The sequence below is a fragment of the Tetrao urogallus genome (assembly GCF_951394365.1).
Source record: "Tetrao urogallus genome assembly, chromosome: 1".
Lineage (NCBI taxonomy): Eukaryota > Metazoa > Chordata > Aves > Galliformes > Phasianidae > Tetrao > Tetrao urogallus.
In genome coordinates, this window is record NC_136813.1 from 110,112,823 (window position 1) to 110,138,940 (window position 26,118).

The 26,118-nt window shown below is 40.0% G+C and overlaps 1 protein-coding gene across 2 annotated transcripts in view; it reads left to right on the forward strand.

Annotated features, from left to right (window-relative positions):
- Window positions 1–26,118, forward strand: part of CMSS1 (cms1 ribosomal small subunit homolog) — a gene marked incomplete at both ends in the record, with an annotated part of 228,109 nt that overhangs the window by 189,763 nt on the left and 12,228 nt on the right. Inside the window, 3 exons of one of the 2 annotated variants that reach the window (XM_079546700.1) lie at window positions 10,220–10,316; window positions 19,527–19,624; window positions 24,097–24,168. In XM_079546700.1, coding sequence (XP_079402826.1) covers window positions 10,220–10,316; window positions 19,527–19,624; window positions 24,097–24,168 — 267 coding nt within the window. Of the gene's footprint in view, window positions 1–10,219; window positions 10,317–19,526; window positions 19,625–24,096; window positions 24,169–26,118 lie in introns of those variants that run through there. The other variant, XM_079546699.1, reaches the window with a different exon arrangement.

Sequence of the window (26,118 nt, forward strand, 5' to 3'; positions counted from 1 at the left end):
TCGATAAACACAAATAGCTGTTTTCTAACCAGGAGTAATTTTACATGCAACTGAGCATGTTGCTGTCTTTACAGTTTTGTGGTTGTTCACTGCAGCAAATTATCCTGGTAATATTTTGGTAATTAAAACTAAAAATGGAATACCCACTGTTAGGTTAGCAGAAACTGAGGGAAAGCAGCGATTGCTGAAGCAGACAGGAGCTCAGGCTCTGTTTGTTTGTCCATTGTCAAAGGTAAATCATTGTCATTATCTGAAACCAGATGTCTCCTTAGTTCCTTGCATACATGTGTGAGCTCCCCCCCTTTTCCTACACAGAACTATTTCACCCTTGAAAACTAATCTAAATTGATGTTTTATTTTATTTTGGTTTGGCTTTTTACGGTAGCTCTATGGATACAGAGGAGTAAGAAACAACATGAAGTAATGTTCTGTCTTGCCCTAGCTTTTTCCGGGATGAGCCATAATTACAGCACCTTCTCAAAAGATCTTGGTCAGAGGTGGGCTGCATTTGCCCAAGTGATGCAGCAATTAGGGGCTCAGCACCCCTCAGCAGACTGAAGCACTGTTAGGAGCAAGTCTTTCTACTCCAACTCTAGGACCATGCAGTTAACAGTCACCCCTTCTGCTTTGTGCCTGCACAGAGACAAAGGAAAGCTCACTCACTGAGGTGAGCTTGTTGTTTCATAGAAAATTAGGCATTTTTGTCATGAACATGGAAAAGTGCTGAGGCTCAGAGCTGGAGTTCCACCTCGGTTGCCTTTGTTGCCCTTCTGCCATCACCTCAGAAATGTGGATATGTCTTGCCTTTCTTTTGGGTTCAACCCTCTCACCTTGATCACTGCCTGCACGTTTTTCCCTAATCTTAATCTTCCACACTTTTTTTTTTTTTTTTTTTTTTTTAATAACCATCTTGAAGGAAGATCCAGTTTCTACTGCTGCTGCTGTGGATTAGGGCAGCAGACAGACACCTCTTCAGGTCCCACTGTACTAGAGGTAGGGAATACAGTGTCTCAGAGCAAACAAAACCAGTTCTGGACAATTTGCTGTTCTCGTTTCCACATAGTAGCAAAACACTGGTGAATTTGGGGCACGGAGGAGAGTGCAGAGGAAAATGTCAGTGCTTTGTGAATTCAGAGGTATAAATCACATCGTTCCTGCTGAGTCTTATGATGTATTAGTACTCAACTTGCTTATTTGGAGATCCAGTTCTTCATTTGCCACGTATTTCTCAGACAGCGTGTGTTTTGTCAGTCCTTAAACTTTGGCTCATTTAGGCCTGGCTCATGCAGATAACGTAGGCACTGCACTGTTTGAGAAACCCTGAACATTCTGCTTTTCTACTGTCACTGACAATTTCTGTGTTTCTCCAATAGCAGATGATACCTAGTATTATTTTTCTTCCCCTGTGCTGAGCATTTTAACCAAATGTTGCTGTGGGTTGCCTTTGTGGAGAACTACTGAAAATGTTTTGTCAACACAGAATCACTTTTTATTTTGTATTTAGCAAATTCACGGTGCTTTTAATTATTACAAGACTTGGAGAGGAATTTGTTTTTGGAGCCTATTTTTGGCATTTCAGAAGCACACCATCTTAGTTATTTTTAGTTGAAGTACCTGTTGAAATCCTCCATAGTAAAAATAAAGAAGAAATTGGATTACCTCTGAGATTTGGAAATACTGTTAAAGAATTTATGAGAACAACGTTAGAATATGCGCTAAGCCAAGTCATGTTAGTCTGCAGGTTGAAATGGGGTACCTGGGAATTCAGAGTGTTGTGCTACTCCAGTAATTAAAGTGTAGTCAGCTGAAACCTCCCTTAATAACCAGAATTGTTCCCCAGGACTTAACCTTCATTACAGTCCTGGTGAAGCCCTCCAGTCGTGACCATTGCTGAGGTAAGTGATCAGTTAGAAAAAATAAACAAAAGGATTAAATTATCATGACATATTTGGGCTTTTTTCTTCCTATGCCAGTCTTTGATAATATGAATTGTATAGGAACATGATTTCTGCTGCCAAAGACAAGCAATGAAACACAGCATGTCTGATTTGAAGGCTGTTCTGCTTTCTGTATTGTCAGACTTGGATTATTTCACGGTTTCTGTTTTCTATAGCTTTGGCTGAACTAGGACACTCATCTCTCGTCTGCAGTTGCGCTGCCTATCTCATCTCTGTTGTGCTCTGTTGCACTGGAGGTAGTGTTCTGCTACAGCATGGTTTCCTTATCAGTAATTTTAAAGTAAATCAAGTAGGAGGAGACTACACTTCCCAGCAAGGTCTGGAATGAGGAATTCATTGCATGTGAATTCCTATAGGATACTGAAGGACATCTGCCTTAAGAGTCTGTCGCCAGAGCTGAGACCTTCAAGGCCTAGATAAAGTGTTGCTTCTGTCTCTCCCATACCATATATATTTTCTGACCCCTGTTTTACATAATCTGTCATCAGTTTTTCTTTGAGCTGGATTCAGTAGTGAAACCCGTTAGATACGGATAACCTTTATCATTCCTTTGTTTCATGTCAGGGCATTCTTCCAGAAGCCTCTGAAAAACAGCTATGACAAAGAAGCCTTTGAATGTGGCTATCGATACACAGACCAGAGTACTGTAATTTCAAATTAGAAAGGATTCTTTTGAGCCTTGTCTCTCGGACAGAGCTAGCCTCAAGTTTGTTTTTCATCCTAGTGGTCTGAATGCAAGTGGTTTGTATTGTCTAACATGTTAAAAAGTAATAATAATTTCTACTTTTATGAGGGTTGTTCTCTGAAGTGTATCAAACAATAATTACTTTATCATACTATAACGTTTTCTTCAAGGATCCCACAGCACTTTAACTATGTTATTGAAGCCCCAGGATAGCCCACTGACATTTCTGTATCTTGTTTTTTACAGTAAGATGAACTGAGATGGAAGAAATGCTGAATGTAGTAAAGATGCGTTGAGCACTTAGAAGAGCAGTTCCAATCAGATCTAGAAATGCTGACTCTGCAGCTCCTTAATTTAACAGTGCGTTTACATGCACCTGACTTCTATCCAAATAAACCCTCTAGGACTCCTTTCTCTGACCATGTGTTGTGTGTACACAAACTGCAAAGAAAACACAGCATATTAACTAATACATGCAGTATGTCTTCAACAATTGTAAAATAAGAAACTGCTGGCTGTGTACTGTAGTTTTGCACTATTTACAGTAAAAATATCTTCAGTATGAACAGCTCTTCTTTGAAATGAAAAACAACCTCTGCTGTGAAAGATCTGTGAGATTCATAAGATGCTCTGCCCACGTGAGGGCAAGAAGCAAGAAACCTATAATTAGCTTACACCTTGTCCTCCTCAGACAGCTGAAGGTCAGTTGAAAATTGATGTGAGGGGGAGTGAATGCTCTGTTTCCCTCCTTCAAGAGTCTCAAGTTCCCTGTTGCACAAGAGATGAGAGAGGTCATGCTATTTCTGTCTTTTGGTGTCTACTTGTCTGTATCAAGAAACTCCACCACTGCATGAGCTGCCTCAGCTCCCATGAGGGCTGGTGGTGGATGTTGCATGGATTTACAGTGGGGAATATGCAAGCCTGTTGGCTGGACTGAAGGAGAAACATGGCAAAACAGCACTGTGCACTAGGAGTGCAAATCTCGATGTGATTTCAACCCTTCCTTTTTCTTGTATGCTAGTGAGCTGATCTCATTTTCTTCTCAAGTGGGATTTCCTTTTGTTGTCTTCCCATGCCTTTGGTGGTTATTGTAAGAGTGGACATACGATGCTATGCATCAGTTTGTATTGGATGACATCTCTAACCATTGTATCAACAGAGTAAAACATAGTAACAGGAAGAAATTTGCTGCTTGCTTTGTTTAAGTGAGTACTCTTCAAGACACTCAAGATTTTGCATAAAATGCCTGGTTTTGACTGTATTTTGTGCATGATTAAGTTGTCCCCCTATAGGGAGTATCTAAAACATCTATTGTTTATTGGGGATTATCTTAAATTCTTTTCATCGTATGCTCGTGTGTTCTTCTGCAGTATTATTAGTCATTAAGAAAACTGTCTACTACAACCATGTCGTAGTTACTTAATTTTTTAATATTGGGTACTTTGTTCAGTTCTGGACACCTCAATGCACAGAGGGCACTGAGGTGCTGGAGCAGGTCCAAAGAAGGGCAGCAAGGCTTGTAAAGGTCTTGGAGAACATGCCCTATGAGGAGCAACTGAAAGAACTGGGGCTGTTCAGTCGAGGGGAAAAGAACGCTGATGGGAGACCTTGTTGCTCTTCTCAAATAGCTGTAAGGTGATTGCAGCAAGTGCGGGGTTGGTCTCTTCTCGCAGATGAAAGGTGACAAGACGAGGGGAAACACACTCAAGTTGCATCAGGGGAGGTTTAGATTGGATATCAAGAAGAATTTCTTTAAGTAAGAGTTGTTAAGCACTGGAAAAGGCTCTCCAGGGAGGTGGTTGAGTAACCATCCCTGGATGTGTTTAAAAACTGTTTGGATGTGGTGCTCAGGGACATGATTTAGAGGTGGGTTGTTAGAGGTAGGGTAGCATGGTTAGGTTGTGGTTGGACTTGATGATTTTTAAGGTCTTTTCCAACCTGAGCAATTCTGTGATTCTGTGATCTCTAGAGATTGGACATTGTCATGTTTAAAGACAATTGTTGAGGAAAAAAAACTGGTTCACTAAAAAGCTGCTTGTGAGTAGAAAAAAATGGGAAAGTTAACCTCTGAGGATTTATTTTAACAGGACTGTGTTTAGTCCAAGTTTCATTTTATGTAAAAATGTAATTTACAGTTCTGCAGCTGTGCTTATGCATTTTCACTCTATGATGTTTGAGACGAAAGAATTCAGTGTTGTTGGATTTCTTTCTTTGACTTTGGAGGCCCAGCAGTAATCACTGTAAATTTGCTGAGGTTTGAAAGAATTTAGTATTATGTAATGGAAGATAAGAAATTTGTGTGAGACATTTTAATGTAGTACCAGTTTGAAGAGTTTCTTCCTGCCTGACTGTGCCATACTGCGTAGGTGGAATTTTTACTGGGACTTGTTTTGAACTTAATTATATGTTAAAATGAAGTGCACTGGTACCGTCTAGCATTGCCTGTAATCCTTTTCCTTGGCAGATGTCACAGAGCAGCAGAAAGGCATGCAGACACTATTCTTAGAGAGAGTGCTCTCACAGCTTTTGCTGTGCTTTGCTTTCCCAGGTTCTCAGCTCCTCTCAAGCTCCCTGCAGAGATCTTTTTGATTGGTGTGCCATGTGCCTATGCTACACCTGTACAAATGTGCTCTCCAATGGAGCCCTCTGTTTTCAGATTACTTCTGTACCTGTCTGTAAGCTGGGAGCTGTGGACTGCTCTATGAAAATGAAAAAATAACACATGCAAGTAACCAGCTGCACATCCTCAATTTTTACATACTTTTGAAAGCATATTTTCAAGTAGAGACAAACACTCTTGGGTATATACAAGCTCTCGCATACCACTGCACCCTTTTATGATATTGCAGGTGAACTACTTCCAGTTGCTTATTTTCAATCTCATCACTGTTTCTAAGCAAAATTGTCATAGTTGCTCTCCATTTCATCTAGCCAAACTGGGATTTCATATAAGACAACTATGTTTTTTTGAAAGAGATGCTTCATTTTAGCTCCCCCCACACTATGTTTTGCTCTTAGTGGACAGGGAGTAGGTCTCCACCCCATAAAGCTTCATCATATGTCTGTACACAGCTGCATTACGTATATGCATGTATATTTCTGTGACTGCAAGAGAGATGCAGGCATGATGAGCGGAAAGTGGACTGCATCTGCTGTGTCCTTAACTGCACCCATTGTCACTTTCTGAGGTGAGATCTAGCCACTTCTGCACCTTCCTCTTGAAGTGAGACCAGCCCAGCTTTTTGTTTCAACGTGGAGACATGCACAAAAGACCGTAGCTAGTGGAGGCATTATAGAAATAAGGCTAGGATGCTTTCTGATGCCCATAAAACTGTGCAAGTGGTGCCCATGCCCAGAGATTGTGAGGGAGCAGCTTGGCAGGTTGTGTCAGGCCATGCGGGGCTGCAGGCCTAGAGAGCCTGGTGATGTCTTCAGTGGATTCCTGTCTGTGCCCCATTCTGCTTAGACATAAGCCTAAAATCTTCCTCTGCCTTGGATAGAAAGGAGTGAGTTTATTTAGGTGATGAGTAGTATTTTCTCATGCAAATCTTGAAAACCAGTGTTGGTGACCATTGGTCCCAAGTCCAATCAATCTGCAGGAAAATGCAGACTTGGGAGGTTGTTGCTCACCTCAGAGTTTTTTTTTCTCTGCAAATTGGTATCCCTATTTCTCAAAGAGAGCAAAATAGAAACAGGGACCCGGTTGGAGGGGTTTTATTGTGGGTTTGTGGTTTTTTTTTTTTTCCTCTTATACTTGGGGAGAGCCTTGTGAAAGCAGGTCAGACAAAGCTTGGGGCTATGGACTTTGATGTTTTTCCCCCTTCCCTGTTACCATTCAGCCTTGAGAAAACACTCTTCAGCAGAACAACTTAAATTATTTAACTAACCATTTGCTTCACTTCAGCTTTGTGATTCTTTTGTTTTCTGCACGTAAGTATCTCTTTCCTGTAAAACACACATTGGGACGTCCTCCTCTGCCTCTCTCTTCCTAGATTGATGTCAGTCACAGCAGTTTGGGAGCCATGACAACTCAGCAATCGTGACAGTAATTATGAGAGGTTTTGAAAGAGAATTTGTCTGCAGATGTTGAGCTGCAGCTCCTTCTGCAGCTGTAGCAATTCATTTGCCCATCAAATACAGTATCCCCTCCTCGCACAGACATACAGCCAGAGAACTGTGCCCACATATTTTGGGCTGTCTCTCTAAGTGCCACCTTCACTCTTCTTGCTGTCTATTCCATTCTTTGAGGTATCCCTGCCTAGATGCTGGCTGCAGCACCAACTATGCAGTGATGGTGGTGGACAGAGGTGGGTTTGAGTCTCACTGTCTAACTCTGGAGCTGTGTGTCAGGTAGGCTGCAGCATATGGCAGGGCCTCTCTGCCCACTGACTAAGGGTACTTGTTTCAGGATGAGCTGAGATTGCTTAGTCTTCCCTCAAAACCCCAGCTTGTTTCTTCAGCTTGGTTTGGCTGAGGAACGGTGGGGAAGGAGGAAAATCCCAGCACCATTTGCTGTTCAGTTGCACCAGAAGAAAGCCGCCAGAGCAGGCTTGTAAATATTACACACAGTAGTAGGAATCTGACTGCTACAGGGAATTTCTCACCCCCCCCAGTGCTGTTTGGATTTACCCACCTGGCTCGAGTTCTACGTACACCTGTCAGCTGAGGGTGACAGCACCAGTGCCAGCAGTTCGTGACTGTCCCCTTGGAGCTTTGCCTGGCCAACTGGTAGTGTACATCATGAGCCGTGCCTTCTCTTCCTCCTCCTCCACAACCATGAGCACGAGGTTTTGGTCCCACCACCAGTGGGGAAAGTGGGTATCAGCCCCATCTGAGGCCTTCTTTGCTTCCTAAGTAGAAACAGGGGGGTTCAGCCTTACTTTCCTTCAATGGTTGAGGAAATAAAGATCTTTTCTTTCTTTTTCTTTTTTTTCTTTTTTTTTTTTCTTCCTACCTCCCTTCCCTCCTCCCCGGTCTCTACTTTAGCAGGATGAAGCCAGCTCATTCTGGTGCTGGAAATTTAATGGAGGGGAGATATGAGGAAGAGAAGGATGCTACCAGGAGGGACTGGCCCCGACAGGAAGGAGATTAGAGGCAGATTGAAGTTTGTCCACAGTAGAACAATGAAGCTTGCTCACTCATGTGCGTTTCTCTCCTACTTTTTCCTACTTCTAATGTCTGACTCATATTTATCATGACAGTGATATTGCCATTTTCCATTGCTCTCACCTTGTCACCCACATGCAAACAAACCATCCAACAGTTTCTGTGACAGAGACCTTTTCAGCTGAGCTCTGGACTAGCTAGCCCCCGCTGCCACTGGCAGGGTTTCTGTGTGAATGCTGTATTTGCAGGCTATGTTCACACGCGTCATGCTTTTTTAAGCCTGCAATGTCTGTTACGCTGACAGGGAAATAACATTTTCCCACATACAGAGAACAGGTGCTGCAGATTGTTGTAAAACCTACATGGGCTCATTAAACAATAACTTCAAGAAAAACTGACTTTAGAAATTTATAAAGCTGCATTTGTTTCTTCTCTTTTCTGTCAGAGATGACAGTTTATTCAAGACTGTTACCAATCTTAGCACTCGTTGCTTTTCTACTATGAAGCCTCCTGATTACTGATGAACTTCATGAATGCATTCACATTGCTTCAATGGTCCACATGTAAGAGCTGCCTCCAAACTCTTGCGGTGGAAACCTTCTGGATGAGTCTGATCTGTCACATGCCACACAGCTCAGGCCTGTCACATGCCACACAGCTCAAATTAACTCCTTAGTATGTTGCCCTAATTATCGTTTGCTAAAGAATCTAGAAGGAAATTTATGCAAAATAGATGGTCTTTATAATAACCTCCAAATAAACTTAATGTTCATGCTGAGCATAAATTGTCAAACAAAAAGCAGAAGTAAAGGAAGGTCAGATGGTCCTATACAGAGTTGAGAGTAACCAGAATCAGGTGTTTCTTCAGCAGGTGAGGTTTGTGCGGCCATGTAAGCTTTTACTTTATTCAGCCTCATGTAAGGCATGTAATCAGCAGTTAAGCTGATTAAGGAAAGAAGACTGAACTAAGTGCAGGAATCCATTCAGTTGCTCACTTTGTTTACTGTTAGTGTGGAAACCATCTACCTCTTCAGACGCTTCTGCTTGGGACTCATGCATGGTGCTTTTGTAACCAAAAGCTTTTTGGTGCAGTGGTTTGGTCCTGTGGGTTGAGAGGACCTTTCAACCCCATTTCTTCACCATTACTCTGTGTTTGCCTTGGAGGACTCTATGGTGATGATGTGTGTGTGTGTGTATGCACACTGGAGTGCACCATGGCTCCAGATTGTCTTTGTGTGACAACAGTTTCCCCATGTTGGACTGCACACCACTGGATCATGATGTCCATGTGACTTGAAGTGTGTTAGTTGACCTTACAGTCAAGCATGCTGTGTTATATTCTTTCCTGGTGATTAGGGGTTTTTTTGGTTTTTTTTTTTTTTTTTTCATTTGAGTCACAGCAGTTTAAAGCAGTGCTGAGGAAAGTTGCTTGTCCATATATGCTTTTAAAAGGAAAAACAATACAAGACTCATGTAAAGTGTTCTGTGAAAAGGAGACTAAATTGAACATGATCTTCAGTCTTGCCTGTACTAGGGCTGCAGTTGGGCAAATTCTTTGGACTTGTGAAGAAATTAGAGCATGTGTTCATCTATGAATTATTTTTTTTAACTGTACTATTTGCCTAACGCCCTATATTTGCAATATTGAAGCCATATATTCTCATATTGTACAAAATAATGCATATAAAACATCTCTCAGCACATCTAAATGCACACTTGCATATAGAATCATCATGCATGTAGGCACTCATCTGCTTCTCTGTTACTTTCAGAATTATATCATCTGCCTGCTTGACTACGTACTTTTTAAATGAAATGGGTGAAATCATACTATATCTTCTATTGCACATGCTGATATCCTCTTATTTTCTAATTTCCTTTACACAGAGATAATGAAAAATGGTGATATGAAATTGAGATGTTTGTTATCCCCTTCCTCCCCCCAAATGTTAATGTTGACACACAGAACTAGTCTAGCAGAGAAAGCGTATTTGGTCCAAGTCATCCTCAGTTGTTTTCTAATTACAGTGACAGCACAAAAATAAAGCAAGCTTACCTCAGCTCAGGAGGCTTATTTCTGATGTATCCCAGGCAGTTCCCTCTGCTTATTCACTTGAAAAGGGAAAATCCACTTGAATAAATTAAAAAAAAAAAAAAAAAAAAAAAGACTTTAAATAATAAGGAAGCAAGGGATTCAAGGAATTATATCTGAGCTCCTGATCCACTTGTTCTACTGAATTGCCAAAACCCAGCTCCGGTAAGTAGTAGCTCAGAATGGTTTTTCTCCCTTCGTTTATTCCGTGGGCTGAGGCTACAGGAATAAACCTGAGACAGTGCTGCATGGGAGAGACAGCGGGGGGACCTTGGCACGGAGTTGGACCAAACTCTAAATATAGCCCATCCCACTTTCCGTGTAGTTCTCTTCATGCACTGAAGGCAGATGACCTTGTCAGAAAACTGACCTCACAGCATGTCACTCTCTACAAAGAGAGAATCTAAAGGAACAGGACTGCAGTGTGAGAGGACAGAAAAGCAATCAGCCATCTGCTTGCAGCACATGAATATAGGTATGAGCTCTATTTTTATGGCAGTTGCAACTGATCGAGTTGTGATGTGCTTTATTTGACCATTTGGACACGTGTGCTGCATGCCAGTTCACAAAAGACTTTTACAGATGAGAGATTGCATTGTAATTTCTAGTCTTGAATAGAGAATACTGACATAGATGAATGCCTGTCGCTTTTCCTCCTTTGAAAAATGTTAATTCAGCAAAGTGGATAGTATTTCTCTTTTATATTCCATTAATCTTCATTCATATATAAAAGGTTTCTGTCTAATAGAAGATGTTTTCTCTCACTTGCTGCTGTAGTGAGATTTTTGGGAAAATGTTATTTAAATCCACAAATGTATATTCCAGTATTATATAAATTAGAGATGCTAGGGTAACTTGAAAGGGTGGTGCAAAATGCAGTGTCTGAGACCAAGTGGCTGAGAAATGTTTAGGATATGCAAAGGAGGAAGCAGGAGAATAAGAGGCTTAGATATATAGCCACTGGACCTTGTATCTCAACAGATGGTCTATAATCCAGTGAGTTTGCCACTTGAACTCTGTTCAGGGAATTTTGTTCTTAACCTGAAGTTTAATTTTATATGAGTTAACGTGTTGCTCTTTCAAATGGACTTGGTGTTGCTATGTACATGAAGACCTCTAATATAGAAAGGTTGCAGAAGTCTGAATAACTCAAAATGCCTTCTTTCACATTTTGTATTGAGTCATCAAGGAGGGTTGAGATAAAAGCTTGTTTGCAGTACTGTTCTTTAATGAGATGTATTTCTTGGTAGTGACGCATAGCTAAGTGTATGCTACGTTACATATGTGCATGCAGTTTTTAATGTTCAGAGAAAACCTGGGAAGATGTCAGGTCTGTGATAGCCTTATACCATAGGATTATACATCTGCAAAACATGCACGAGTCAAAAAGGCTTTTAGCATGAGCCAATAATATCAGTGGTCAGTAAAATATCGATGCGTATCTATGAAAAATAATGTAATATGCGCTGTTAAGTTTTTAAAACATGTGCTGTCTATTTTTTATGGAAGCCTACTGTTTTTGGCAAGTTTTGATATGTAATTTTATCATGATCTATCAGCTTCCAGTCCACAGTCAGCCAGACTCCGTGTGTTGCCTTCACAACAAGAACTACAGCTGTGAAGCCACAGCTGCTTCCCAAGACAGTGAGAAGACAGTAGGAAATATGAGTCTCTCGCAGTGCTAAGGGAGACATCACATCTGGGCTGTACTACATTCCTGGACAAAACTTAATCATGGCCTGATCTATGCCAGCACCCACCAATGAAATAGTTTTATGGATTTCTCCCAAGTTTTGTCTGCAAGGTTTGCTCCCAATTTACCTATTTCCTTTCGATTAACAGAAACATCTATAGGAGAAAAGATTATAACTAATGAAGGATAGTGGTTGGTTTTTTGTTGGAGAAGTTGTGGCTTTTTTTTAGAATGGCTTTTACATATATTTCCTCATATGCCAGTTAGGATTGACAGCTACTTCAAACCAGATTTTTGGGATTCTCCTTCATACAGTCATACTTTCTGTAATGAATACTTGTCAATTGATTTTTTTTTTAATGACTAAACCCGAATTCCTAGGCATCTGTAGTTGTTCAAAAATCCTATGGGATGTTTTATAATGTAAGATGTGTGGACCACAATGTACAATTTGGTCAACTGTATTCTGATGTATTTATTTTTTTTCCCTATTGCCCAAATTTTCAGAGTTAGAATATTCTGTTACTATTGCACAGCATTGCTGGCATCCTTTAACTTGTTTCTAAAGTGCCTGTAAGGTATACAAGGCCTGGCATCTGTCAAGAGGAGAAGCCCTTTTTACAAGGTTAAGTATTTAATTGTTTCATAACATTCATCCCGTAATATTTTAAACATCCCAAACCCATACTACTTCTAAACAAGCCAAACAAAATCATCTCCAGTTTCCTTATCTCTCAAAGAACATGCTTTTAGGCTGAAATGGAATTTTAAAGAGCTTGTCAGAAGGATAGTTTTTGAAAGAACAGAAGTAAGAGTAATGAAGAGGCTGCAGTGACTTATGTGCTATCTGAGCCTTCGCTCTTAGTGTCATTGACTTTGGAGTACTTGAGCAGACAGCAGAAGTGATGTGCACTCTGTGCTGATGTGTTTCTGTATCTTCAGGCTCCGGGTGCTTGTTTGACAGGCCAGTCGTGAAGAAATTAGGTTGGATGGCAAACAGTCAGTCTGTCATTTTCCTAAAATGTGAAATCTTAGTGTTTGCCCTTCATCTACCATGGGTTTGAAAGCCACAGTGACTGAAAATGAACGTCAAGTCCTCCCTCCTTACCTCAGTGGTGACATTTTTTGTCATGTGAGACAGGGGTGGGATGTCACATTCAGCTCACATCTTGTGGAAGTATGAGACTAAGACACAGACTAAGTGTGACCTACAACTTTTATACTTGACCAGTCTCTTTCTGTTTTTTGAACGTGTTTCTGTCTTATAAGGCAATATGTGATAATGAGAAGGTCAAATTATGAATAGGCTGGGTTATAGCTGTATTGCAAGCTAAGCTTAACCTTATGTGAGGTAGATTCTTCTTCTGTACTCACTTGTATGCAACAGGATTTCCTCTGACCTTGACTCCAGGCATGCCCTCCATTTTGCATTTTGGCTCACTGCTAGTCAGTAAGTCAGAAACACTCTTTTTGTGGTACCAGTTTTGAATATTAAAATTGTTAAAAACTAGGTAAAGGGAGAAATGAGCTGTGGGAGACTTTTCTTGGCACAGTCTGACAGGTGATTTCATTTGTATGCTAAATGACTCCCTTAACTTCTCCTCTTTCAGTGTGAGAAAGAGGAGCCCCAGCTGAATGTCCTCTCCTGCAGTTTATCTGTGGTAGATCTCTCAACTGACTAGGGATGGTGTTTACACATGTTAACATGTTGTCTTTGTAGTACCAACTATTGCCAGTACTTTTAACATGATACATGCTGGTCTTGCAGACAGTTTGCAGAAAGTTCTTCCTTGACACAGGCCTACTGAAGTCCTTTTCAGTCTTCTGTAGGACCATGTCTCTTCCTGCTCTGTTGCATACTGTGTGCCTTTGTGTGTGCTTCACAAATGCACTGTAAAATACACTTCTTTTTAAAGTACCTCGGGCAGGTCAAATCTGCATTTCAAGGTATGCTCACAGATGTGAGGTCTTACTGTTGTGCTGTATCAAGACTGTTCTGGAGAAGGAGTTCATTCAGACAGAAGAGGAAAACAGTGCTTAGACCTTGGGGGGATAGGGGCTGCTTTGGGGTAATGACATCACGTCTGGTTATCTTGGAGATTGCCTCCATGTTGGGCTGAGATAACTTTGTTCTCTTTTGCAGTGGGCAGTAAAAGCTGTCAAAATGGGAGTCAAAATGAGAGCCAAAATGACCTAACTGCTAGTCACCTGCACATGAACTTCATTGCTTTTTAACTAATCGGCTTGATAACCATCTCCCTATCTCCCTCCTTTTGTCAAAGAAGAAGCTGTGCTTGGAATACTTCAAAATATTTGAACTGTCAAACCCTTTTTCTTATTTAACCAACTCCCTGTCCTGTTTCATTGAAAGACTTCATCTGTTTCTTCGCGTGTTGGTGGGAGTGATGACTGGGGTCATGACACTGAGCTTTGTGTTCCTTCTGCCTTGTGTGATGATGATGCTGGAAGGATTTGTTTAGATATTTTCATTGTTGCTTTCAGGCCAGCCTTGGTGATCAACAAAACTTTAGGGGCAAGAAAAATTCAGGCAAATGCATTGACATTAAGATTAATTAATCTGATTCACTGCAAATTTGGTCCAATTTTAAATGACACAAATATGAAAATGTCTGATTTCAATTGTGCTGTTTTCCCAGAACTTTCTGTCTGCCCATTCCATTATTACTTGCAAAGAAAAGGAATCTAAAATGACAGTTTAAAATAAAATAAAAAGACTTCTGCCCAACACACTTGGCATTTTACTTAGAATCAAATATTTTTCAATCTGCTGGCTTTAAAGCTGGAAGCCCAAGAAGTGCTTTTTCCCCAGATTAAGTGACCAATAGATAAAAACATAACCTGCAAAGCAGCCTGAAATTATTCCATCATAGCATGCCCAAATTGAATGAACCATGCTCAGTGACAGAGTAATGTCAAGGACACGTTTTCCTGCAATATGTTTGAAACTAGAAAGAGAGAATAGCAAATACAAAATCTATTTCTGCAACATCCTTGATGTTTTTTAAAAATTGAAAACATGGGTCCTATTTAAAGTTTAGTTTTAGGTATAAGGCAATTTTAGAGCAGTCAGGGGAGGAAGGAAGTCAAGGGTGGAAAAAGGGGGAGGAATGAAGTTTGTAAAAATAAATTATATACAAGCTTTGTTTTCCTATATGCAATTCTGGATTAGTATTGATACATAACACTGGTGGGAGTAAAAGAGAGAATGCAGGAATTTCTGTAGCAGTTCAGACCTGTGGGCTCTTTTAGCCCAGAATTCATCTCTGTCTGTGGACAGTGCCAGATACTTCAAATGAAAATTGAAGGAGTCTCCCTCGTGGATGCAGTTTCCCTCCAAATTCTAGGGTAGAGATAAGTTTAACTAAAAGAAATGAACTTTTCTTATAGTGCCTTGTTTCGCTGGAGGTCTTCTGAATGCCAAAGAAATGTCAGATCTCACTGAGCTTCCAGGTTTGAAAAAAAGAAATATCCCAAACTAATAGAAAGTATTCTCTCAGGTGTCTTCGCTTACATAAGCAAAATAATATTTTTTTTTCCCAGTGAGTTAGGCTCAGTCCTTAAAAGACTGAGCTATTTATATTTGTGGTCACTGTAACTCCTGTATTCACCACTTCATACTAGCAGAATGGCACTGTGGAAGTTGAAAGTGTCAATAGTGACGAGATACAACTGCAAGCACCAACTGTATGTGCTAGCTAGTATGAACAAAAGTGCATTCACATAAAAGCTTGTATTGTTACCTCCCGTATCATTAAAGCTTCATCTGCTTTTAAAATAGTGGAATAAAGGACAAAGCAAATATGCATTCTTTGTGGAGGTAATTGTTAATAAAGTGGATATTTAAAGGGAACCTATTAAATTATCAAAAGGTCTGAGTGCTTCTTTATGTATGTATATACATTCATCTACATGCTTCTGCATTAATGCATGTATATGTATACATTCAGTATACCTACTGATGCACTGAGATGTAGGTATGTATATTGAATTTGTAAGTTAAAAATTCTTACACTGACTGAATCAATTTAAAATACTGTGATCATTATCATAAGTGAGAAAGTCTATTCATGGCACAGGGTGTTAAGTGTAAATGTATTTTCCATCTCAGCATGGTTCAAAGCAAAATGAAATATAACTACCTAATGACTAGGAAGCCTGTTAGTGTGTGCCACAGTGCTGATGGATAGCATGGGAGAGAAACACAAATTCCAGAGCACTTCACCTTTTTATTTATATCAAGAGCATTACACAATCATTTAGGCTTTGGTGACCTTGTGGTTCCATAGTGTCTGCCCATTACAGGAAAGCAGATGCAAGAGATTGTTGTGCTGAGTAGCATTGCCCCTTCAGCAGTGTGTTCCAGGAGTGCCTGCCCGCTCATCTGCACAAGAGAGATGAAAGTCAATATTGCATTAATCAATTAGCTTCTGCCTTTGTGTCAACTGTTTATTAAGGAAGGATTTGTCCTCTTCTTTTTGGACGTAGAAGAGTCTCCTGGGTAGCTTCACACCTCAGAGCTGGGCAAGCAGCACTGCTGATGTGGGGATGTTTGAAATCTGTGAGCTGGATGCCTCTACTTTTATTCACATTGAGTTATGATTTATTTTGTGGATAACCTCACTGAGTTCAAGGTAACTATCTGCATAGGGAGATGCACTGCTTAACTTGAGCAAGAATGGCAGGGTCTGGCCTGTGGGACTTGAATGTCTAGAATGAAACCGTCCTGTCATACAGGAGTTGACGCAGTGTCACAGACTATCACAGCTTAAAGCAAGCTCCCACCTCAGCTGAGATGTGAGTGACTGTTAATGAAACGGACAAAAAAATACTGCTTGTATGATGTAAAATAATCCGATTCTGCAGAAAGATGCACAAACTGGAACACTTTTTACAGATGTTTGATGAGTTTGGGGCTGGGCATTGGATTCCTTTTTTTTTTTTTTTTTTCCCAGCTGATAGTGGAGGAGGGCGTTGCATCATGAAGTGCAGCCCGTAACTCAGATGGGCAGTGAACAGGTGGCACATTGTTTGTCAGGCTATTTCATATCATGGAAACCATTTGTCCAGTTTTAGATTGCTATTATCAGCGGTGTATCTTTTAGTTATGAGAAAGAGAAGAGGTTATTTAAAACTTAGGCTGCCCCTGTTTGCCTTTCAGAACATGCCAAGTGGGTTTTAAAAAGGAATGCCTAAAGATCCCAGACATTTTTCCATTAGTTGTTTAATGCTGCTCTCATTTATTTCCAATGTGGAGTGAATAGGTTAAGAAGGAGCTGTCTCAGCAATTCAGTTCAATGAGACACGGATGGATAGACTTAGAAATGGTGTTGGAGGCTCAAGTAGGGATGAGCAAGGACAAAGAGGGGGACTAGTTCTGATCTCCTGGGTGTTCTTCATTTTAATGGTCTATATACAGCCTGTTTGGATGGAGCGCAGCCAGGACTTCAAGACTGCAGAGCTGGTATGTATAAAAGGTGACATCTCTCAAGCATCTCTTCAAGTCATGTTAGAAGAGACAGATGAATTATATGAAATTATATTATATGAAAGTCTCCAATGGATTCTCACACCCAGAAGCTGCTCTACCAAAATACAGCATAAGCAATTTGCTGGGAAGAGGGTGACATAGAAGGAAACAAGTCCTTGATCAAGCAGAGCAATAACACTAAGTGACCAAGGCGCGTTTTGAACTTTCAAGAGTATGAAGGATGATACAATTTTTGAGCTTTTCCTGATGAATACCTGAGACTCCGTAGTGACAAAAGATTCACGTGCTCAGAGACTTTGGAAGGGGATGACCATGGGGAAGAAGGTGGTGGTGTGCAGAGAGATATGTGATAGAGGAGCATCAGGCTCCTTGGAAGGAGAGAAAGTAAAATCCCAGTCCGGAGCCACAGATATTTGAGCTCTACCATAAGAAAGAAATCTTCAAATTTGTATCTTCACCCGCTGCCCTGTGTGCAGGATTAGATACATTGGTGGAGTGTATTAACAATACATTTATAATAATTTATATTGAAGTAAACCCATGTCACCATTGATAAAATTGAATTAAAAAAAATAAAAAATAGGAGTAGGCTTTGGAATGCTTTCTCCTTTTGAATTCTAGTAGCTAATAAACTTTCTCAGAAAATCTTATTCCTTCAGCTGATGTCTGCTGGACACTCTTGGAACAGAAACAGCCGTGTTTCAGCAGAAGTGGCCATAGTACTACTGCGGAGAGGCAATCAGTCTTCTTGCTCATGATCTAAATGGCAGCTCAGTAATTCAGTCAATCTGACTCCATTCCTTCCCTCAGAGGACAGGACTTTGCAGCTACGTAAGGGACACCTTGATGTTACAGCTAGCCTATGGCAGGGGCTAACGTGAGGGATATCCCTGCTATTCCTCTGCCATCAGCAACTTGCCTCACGTGGGATCTTATACTTTTGTGGTCATAGACTGTTTACAATTTTTTTTTCTCTAATGCCACTGTCTTTCTAAATCTATTGCAGTTTGCCAAGAATCTAATCTATATCAAATGAGATCTCATGATAAATGGCACCCAACCTGCTAAAATATTCACTGATTTTCTCTGATTGCTAGCTTTAAGTTCTCAAGCTTTTGAAAACTCTTAAAAGCTATCGTAACTCCATTTTAGGATGCTGACTGTGACTCAAGCTTTTCAAAGTGTGATAAGGAATGGCAGTTGCAAGATACCATTTTCTGGGCAGATTTATATACAGAGTTTGTTACCTCTATGGATTTTAGAAGCTATGGCCATTGTTGATTTTATGTCACTCATGTCCTCTGGCCTTCTCTTTATTCTGCTTACTGCTAGTGATTGCACAGACGTTATATAATAATTGGTAGTCAGATCTTCCATGCTTTGTGTGATGCTTATGGAATTTTACTGTTCCTATTCAAAATAAATAACTTTATCTTTGAATTGGCAGCTTCCAACTTCAGCATATGGGTAGTCTGAAGAATCACTAAATCCAGCAAAGGGGAAGGAAAAGTTGAAATATTCCAGATAAAGAATTCTAATTATTCAGTTAAACAGATGATGTGTCCGTGTGTACAGTTTTCTTCCCCAAAGTACTCTGTAGATAAAACAGGTGAATAAGAGTATGAGTGGAGACATTTTAATTTCAATAGTTTTTGTTCAGAACATAAGAATTTCTCTTATAGTTGTGGACATTTTGCTTAAACTGTGGGAATGGTGCCTTTACCTTAAAATGTGCTTACAGAAAATGTTCATATATTTTTTTAAACAGTAGGAGATTATGCAGATCTTAGAATTCTTCCTCTTGCAGATAATTGTGTCAGGCATTCTGAATTTCTAGATGGAAGTTGGGGTGTTTTCTGTGTTATTTGTGTATGTGTATTGGTGAGAGGTGTTTTTTTCTTCCTCCATCTGCAAGTAGAAGGTGATGACTTACTCCAAAAGGAATATCAGCACATTTAACTGGAATTATGTATTCTTCTCAGTGATCCAACAGCCCATGGAGCTGTAACTACATAAGTACAGAGCTATAGATCAAAGATCATATTTAACTTGTTCAGGAATAACGCAGAGAGATGTCATGGAGTTTGAGGTCCTGGAGCTCTTCAGAAAACATCTTCTTCCAGTGTTCACTGCGGGTTTATTTCACATAGGTTTATGGATAGATTACACATTTTCTACCTGTGATGGTAGCTGCAGATGGCACTGATTATACAACATGCTAGAAGGATACAGAAATATATCCTGCAAGATTAAGCATTTTAAAGAGGAAGCAAAAACTGGAACTTCTCCTAAAATAAATTTCAAATACTAGTTTTCTAAAATGATAAAATTTTCCATTCCAGCTGTACTTACTGCTAATCTTAAGGTTATATGATTTTGAAAATATTGCAGTTGAAGATCTTAGTCCTATTTTTGAATGCAAAAATAGAAGATGAGTGAAAAACATAAATGAAAGCTCCATTTTTTTTTTTTTCTCTCCTTAGATGCTTCGGATGATGAAGCAATTGAAAAACCAAGTGATGAGACAGCAACATATAAAGGTCCTGATTCCAAACCTGCCGTGACAAAGAAAAGAAAACAGGTATGTAAGTTTAGCAGTTGTATAGACCATAGAGATGATATTGCAAGTGAAATGTAATCCCCACTGATTCACTATAAAAGGATGATTTTCTTCACTTTTTGCCTTATCTGATCATGTGATAGGATTTTTATATATTTTTAAAATTATTTTTGCATTATTTGTAAGTGGTCTCCAAGTGCATTTTGTTAATAGCTTTTGTTTGATGCCATGATTGTCTCCAGCTAAGAGAATGCCTACTGATAAATGCCTGAGTAGTGCTACTATGTCCTTCTCCCTTATCTTTTCCCTTTCCCTGCACACAGAAAGTCCTCAAAGCTGTGTCTTAAATGTTGTTTTGCTTTACACAGAGTATATCCAGGAAATGGCAGCAAGGTCTTTCTCAGTCAGCATCGCTTTAGCAGGACAGAATTATCTAGACCTCAGCTTATTTCAAGGAGTCTCTTGTTTGAAAGTTAATTTCTTATGCCTTCCGTGTATCATCGAATGGTATAGACTGAATGGCTGTCAAGTTGGTAAAATGACATTGGAGACTGTCTCTCCTTGAGGGTATGGATATTAATTTAGACCCTAGATCAGTAGTAAATTCACTGTATGATGCCTAGCCAATAGCCCAAATGAAAATCCTTTGTAACTCTGTTCTTTGTTTAGTAACAGAGAAGTGTAAGCAATATAGTAGTACTTATTATGTTTTGGTGTCTTTCCAAAGAGACCAAAGGTGAAATGAGTCAAATGTCTCAACTGATTCCACATTTTGATCAGGAAGGAGAAAACTAAGTAATATAGGAGAAAGCCTTTGTATATGCCTTATCTGAACATCAAATGCAAGGAATTCAACTCAGTGAGGATGCCTATGGAACTTTTTGTTTTTTTTTTTTTTTAAATCGCAACTACATTCACTTATGTATTTAGAACAAAGTTAAGATGTTTTTTTTTTGGAGGAGTTACTTTGCCCATTCTGTGAGAACATTAGAAAGGATCTCTGACACAAATTACCCTGCTGAGGAGGACTGGGTCTGCTCAGCTGCAATCGGCCTCCTGCCGCAACTCTTTCGGTAATATAAAGAACATTGGTCTGTATTTTGGAACATGCTAAGCTGATGTTTAACAATAAAACTGGAGGCAATGAATTTTTGGGAGCTCAGTTGCCTGTGTTGTTGCATATCTTTTAGAGCAAAACTCTTGCAAAGTTTGGGTTTACAAGCTTTCTCTAAAGGAAACTAGTAGTTCGTAGTTTCAGTTCTTCTAACAGTCTATCCTACTCACTCATTTCTGCCTTACTCACAGGCTGGAAGCTATTCTGCAGTGGTCTTGGCATGTTAAAGCCAGTCAGGAGACAACCAAACAGAATTATGAACATTTATGTTTCCAGTCTGCAGACTGTCCACAGAATTGCAATGAGATGAATAATTTGTCTCCAATCTGAATGGAGCATTGATGTGTTTACTTTGTCACAGGCTCCAAAAGTCAGAGTACATGGCTGACCTAGAATGTAAACTTTCACACACATGCAAGAATGTTTTCACTTTACATTTGAATTTCCAGTAACTTGGCAACTTCTTAAGAAAAAAGTTGTGTTAGAAATATAATACAGGAAATATTTTATGTTCTGTCTATGATTAACAAACAAGGAATTTATGACATTTTAGTTCATAAATCAGTGGTCTCAGCATAAATTTCCTGTTTTCTGCATTTTAAGAACTTCCATATAAAAATAGCATAAAAACACAGAGCACAGGGGAGCCATGTCAAAAACCAGCAGGTTGTCTGCTTTGTGTCTTGCATAAGAAAAGCATGTAAATGACATTTTCCTAAGGGTGCCATGCAAACAACTATTGCATGAGTAGGTAGGCAGCTAATATTTGGTTAAGGGTCAGAAGTTCAGTTAGATCAGATACTTAAATATTTTAGACTACAGATCATCAAAGACACGTAGATTTACAGCCATTCACCACCGTGAAGTTTATTTTTCTCTAATGTCTGAATAGGACTTGCTAACAGCATGCCATGCCTAAATACCTATATATGTTGCTGTGAAGAAGGGATTTTTGAGTCCTAACATGATTTTCTGAGGAAGCAAGCCTGCTGTGTGCTTCAGTTGCAGTTGAAAGATAGGGCTATACACTGTCATCAGAGAAGAAACCAGTCCATGACACTTTTAAGCATTTGAATGAAAGGCTTCCAGTCAGAAAATTTTGTTTCTCATAGAAATTATTTTTCAGCTCTGTTATTTTTTTTTCCTTCTTTACATATATACAGGTTGGGAGCGTGCATGGAGTTGGAGATTTATATAAAACAGTTCATACAGCACGTGAAGGAAGAAGTGGGCTCAAAGTGAACAAGGCTTTTTTCTTTATACTGAAAGGGTCATAAATAGTGATGATGTTAGCTAGGATAAGGATCCATCATATTCTATGGGAAGAAAGAGATTCAGGTTGGCCCATTTTTTAGCTTTTTGGTTTCTTGATAGTATCTCATGACTAAATCAATCCAAAGGCTTGTTCTCTGCATAAAATCTAATGTCAAACGTGGAATTTATGATAGTAACACCTGGCAAGTCGTCTTCAAGTGTCTGTGGACAGCTGGAATATGTAAGGATAGATCAGGAACTTAAGGCAGAAGGTAGCTGTGCTTCAGTCTCAATGTCTGGGAATGCTAACAGCAGGGCTAGGAACAAAGAAATGTATGGTGTTCTTCTTATAACCACTAGAATCTGAGACAGGACAGATACATACATATACATACATATATATATATATATATATATATATATATATATATATATATATATAATGAAACATTAATCCTGAAACACTTTTTCTAAATGAAGTGAGTTTGTGCTTGCAGTTAGTTCTTTGATTATTCCTGACAAAACAGTGGGGACAAATCTTTACTTGTTATGGCAAGATACCATCCCTGTCACAAGTTCTTATTGATCCAGGCTGTGTTATATTCCAGCCCTGTCAAGAGCTTCGCTGGCCCTGTTTAGTCCCCACAGCCACATCAGCTGTGGTAATTCCTCAGTATCATTTCAAGCCTCAGACAGTTTCAGAGCTGCTTTTATACATAACTACTGCTTCAGCAAGTGCATGACCCTGTATCACACAGCACAGTAAACAGGAGCAATCAATAGGTCATTTGTTTGCAAGGAGCATGGTGGTTTCCTTGTTGCTATATCGGAGTTATCAGGGGAAGCGGGGAAGATAGGAAAGTGGGTTTGGAGAGGCACAGACATGCTGGCCAGGCTCATGTAGAACAAGTGATTATGAAGGGCCCTCCTGCTGTGACAGCAGCACAGGAAGCACTCAGAGGGGCTCAGCTGTTCTGAACCTCTTATTAATTTTTCTCTGTCCCTGCTGTAGGTGCCCTAAAAAGGGAATGAAGGAGCAGCTTCTCTGGCTTTTGATCAGACTCTTTTCTGTTCATTCTCTTCCTCCAGGCCCACCCCAGGGAGCACTACTGGACTCTGAGTTTTTCTAATGTTTCTTGTGATGAGTCGTCTTCACTATTTCTTACAGAAGCAGATTTTTCCAGCCAAATGCATCCTGGTATCAAGGATTTCTTTCTTGAAGTTCATTTTCCCCTTGCACTTTGGCAAATCACCTATTAAGTTAAAAAGTTTTTATAATACAGACTCATTTGTGTTACCAGAAAGTGGACATCCCTCAGAAGGAAAGAGAATTGCTGTGCTTATAAATCTGTGCCTTATTCCTTCTGGTTTGTCTTTCAGACAAATCCTAACCTTGGCTTATGTGAGCAGGGACTCTTACAAATGGATCACTTCAGCCTGCTTGCTCAGGCACAAAAGTGGGTTAATAATTGCAACATGTGCTGGATGAAGATTATTCTGAAATGCAACATGTATTTTTCTTATGCATATTTGACCCTGTCTGTTATGAGGAGGCAAAGAAAGAATGGAGCAGAACAAATTTGAAACACGTTTTCCTAAATTTTGCTTTGCAAATGTCAAAGGAAATTCAGAGCATTGATATTTTCCATTTATTGTCACTCAGTTCCATGGTATCTTGCACCATCTGAAAGCTCGCACGAGGCTGGTTGTTTTAAGGTGGTACTGGAAAAATTTAGAAAAATGATCATGCACAGTAATAGAGATTAAAAGTATATGGTTGTTGAAATATTTTCTTCATGTTTTCCTTTTTTTTTAATTTATCAAAGCTGCTTTTCACCATCTTCTGGAAGCATGTCTACAACCTGTGTGTTTCAGCGTTCTGTTCTTTTATTCTTCTCTTGGTTACAATAACATAAATCTCAATTCCAGAATTACTCCAGATATAGGGCGTTGTAAGAAATTGAACCTTTCTACAGGTAGGAAGGTTTGGTTTTGTTTTTTTCCCTTGCCTAGCATTCCTGTGTTTTCTCTTGCCTCCCTGTGGTGATGTTTTATTTTCCCCAGGTGATTAGATATCTAATACTGAAACTTTCTTTTTTACTTCTTTTTAAAATGTGTTTTGCAGCCTACAGAGTGTTTTCTAAGTCAGCCTGAGGAAACACCAGGGAGCACTCCAAAAGCAAAGAAGCGAAAGAAGGTATGAGTGCCCTGAGGTGTACTTGGGGACTGGGCAGTGGGTGTGCCTGCTGTTGTGGGATTCCAAATTGGGTCAACTTTGTTGCTGTGTGAAGCTACGTAGTGTTGCAGCCTTTATTTTAGAGAAGAATAAAAATCCCCACTTTTATGACTTCAGTCAAATTATCCATTCGTTACATGAACTGAACTGCAGAATTGTGCCTATGCTCCTCACAAGGGTTGTGCGTTATTCATACCCACCTTGCAGGTGTGGCACACCAGGAAAATTAAACTGGCAAAGAAAGATGGCAATTCAGTTTCTGCAGCATCTGCCCTGATTCAGCTGTGTGAACAGGCTCCAGCATCCTTTGCACCAAGAACTGCCCTTGTTCCCTCTTCTCCTGGCATAAGTATATAAATAAATACTCTGGGCTGACCGTCTGGCTGTGCTCCATCTTCACTCAACAACAAACACAGTCTGCTGTCTAGATGGAAATAATATGGCACTAGGCAAGTTAATTGTCTTTTGGGACAGCCTGTGTTAAGTACTTGGCTCCCTCACAAGGGTGGCTTTTTTAGGTTATGTCAGGCCTCTTAATCAGCCGGTGAATGGGCAGAGTTGAATTTAGCCTTCAAAGCAGCTCTGACAGAAGTGACCATGGAGCTTGATCCACTTCTGCCAAGTGAAAGCATTCCACCAGAGAATGGTGCAGCAGCCCTAGGAAAAAGACCCCGTTCCTAGGCAAACAACAAGCATTTGGTTACATCTTTAGTTTCACTGAGGCTAGGCCTCTGAAATGATGTACACAGCCTGTTAGCAAATGCATCAGGAAATATTTGTCAGATTGATCCATTGTTTCCCATCAAACTCTTCTCACTAAATAAAAGGAGGGGAGGGGGGAAACAAACAAAAAAAGAAAGAAAAAAGAGAAACACAAAAAACACCTTTGCTTTTAAGCATCTGGAACAAATTGGAAGAAAAATAGTAAAACTTCCTGTGTTAGGACCATTTCCCCATAGCTCTCCTCAAAGGAAGAGAGTTTGTTCAGGTGTCCTTACTCTTATGGACTTTCTCATTAGTATCAGGCTTCTCCTCTCAAGAGTACCATAATTTTTTTGGAGGAATCAAGTGGCCCAGTAAATGACATAATGGTCCTGAGGAGTGACAGCTTACACTGAGTTACCAAGTGAAATGAGCCCAGCACTTCTGTGTTATTGTCTGCTAAACCAATGATTCCCAAATGCAGGTCACTGAACAATCTGGAGCTGGAGAAGAGCATTTCTCCTTAGGACTCTGCCTTTTATATTTGGTAGGAATAACGAAGAAGGAGCTCATTTGTGGACCTCATGCAATAGCTGCGTGTTCTGTAGGTGACCTGTGGCCATGCTTGGGAGAGGCAATTGTTGCAAGGCAGAAAAATGTGAGTGTCAAATGGTGGTGAAGCTTGAGAAAGAATACTGCAGATTCAGGTACCAGAGAAGCCAACCAGCTGGAAGTCCACAGGAGAGTCTTCCAGTTACCATAGATCAACCTTTGGACCACACCAAAGGTCAACCTAGAAGAATATAAGCCTTGCAGTGACCCACCACCCCTCCACAGCTGCTAAAAGTGGTTCCAAGCCCACTTTGTCTCACTGCAGGATCACTTTTCCTCACAGATGCTCTGTTGTAAGCATGCTGTCCTTCTGCTCTTCACTTCCAGGCTTATACTCCCACTCATCTATATGACAGCAAGTTCAGTTTAGCTTGTGCAGCTGAGAAACTGCAAGCTGTCCTTTCACAAATGACTAATTTCTCAGTGAGGATAAGAAAGGCTTCAGATCCATGCTGTTCTCTCCAGAATGTCTCTATCCTTGAAAATCTGCTGTATTCTTAAATGCTGACAGATCATTCAGATAATGGGTATCCTGGGCTGTTCTCCCTTTATCATCCAATTTAGTTATGTTAAAAAATGTGATAGCAGTTTCTTTTT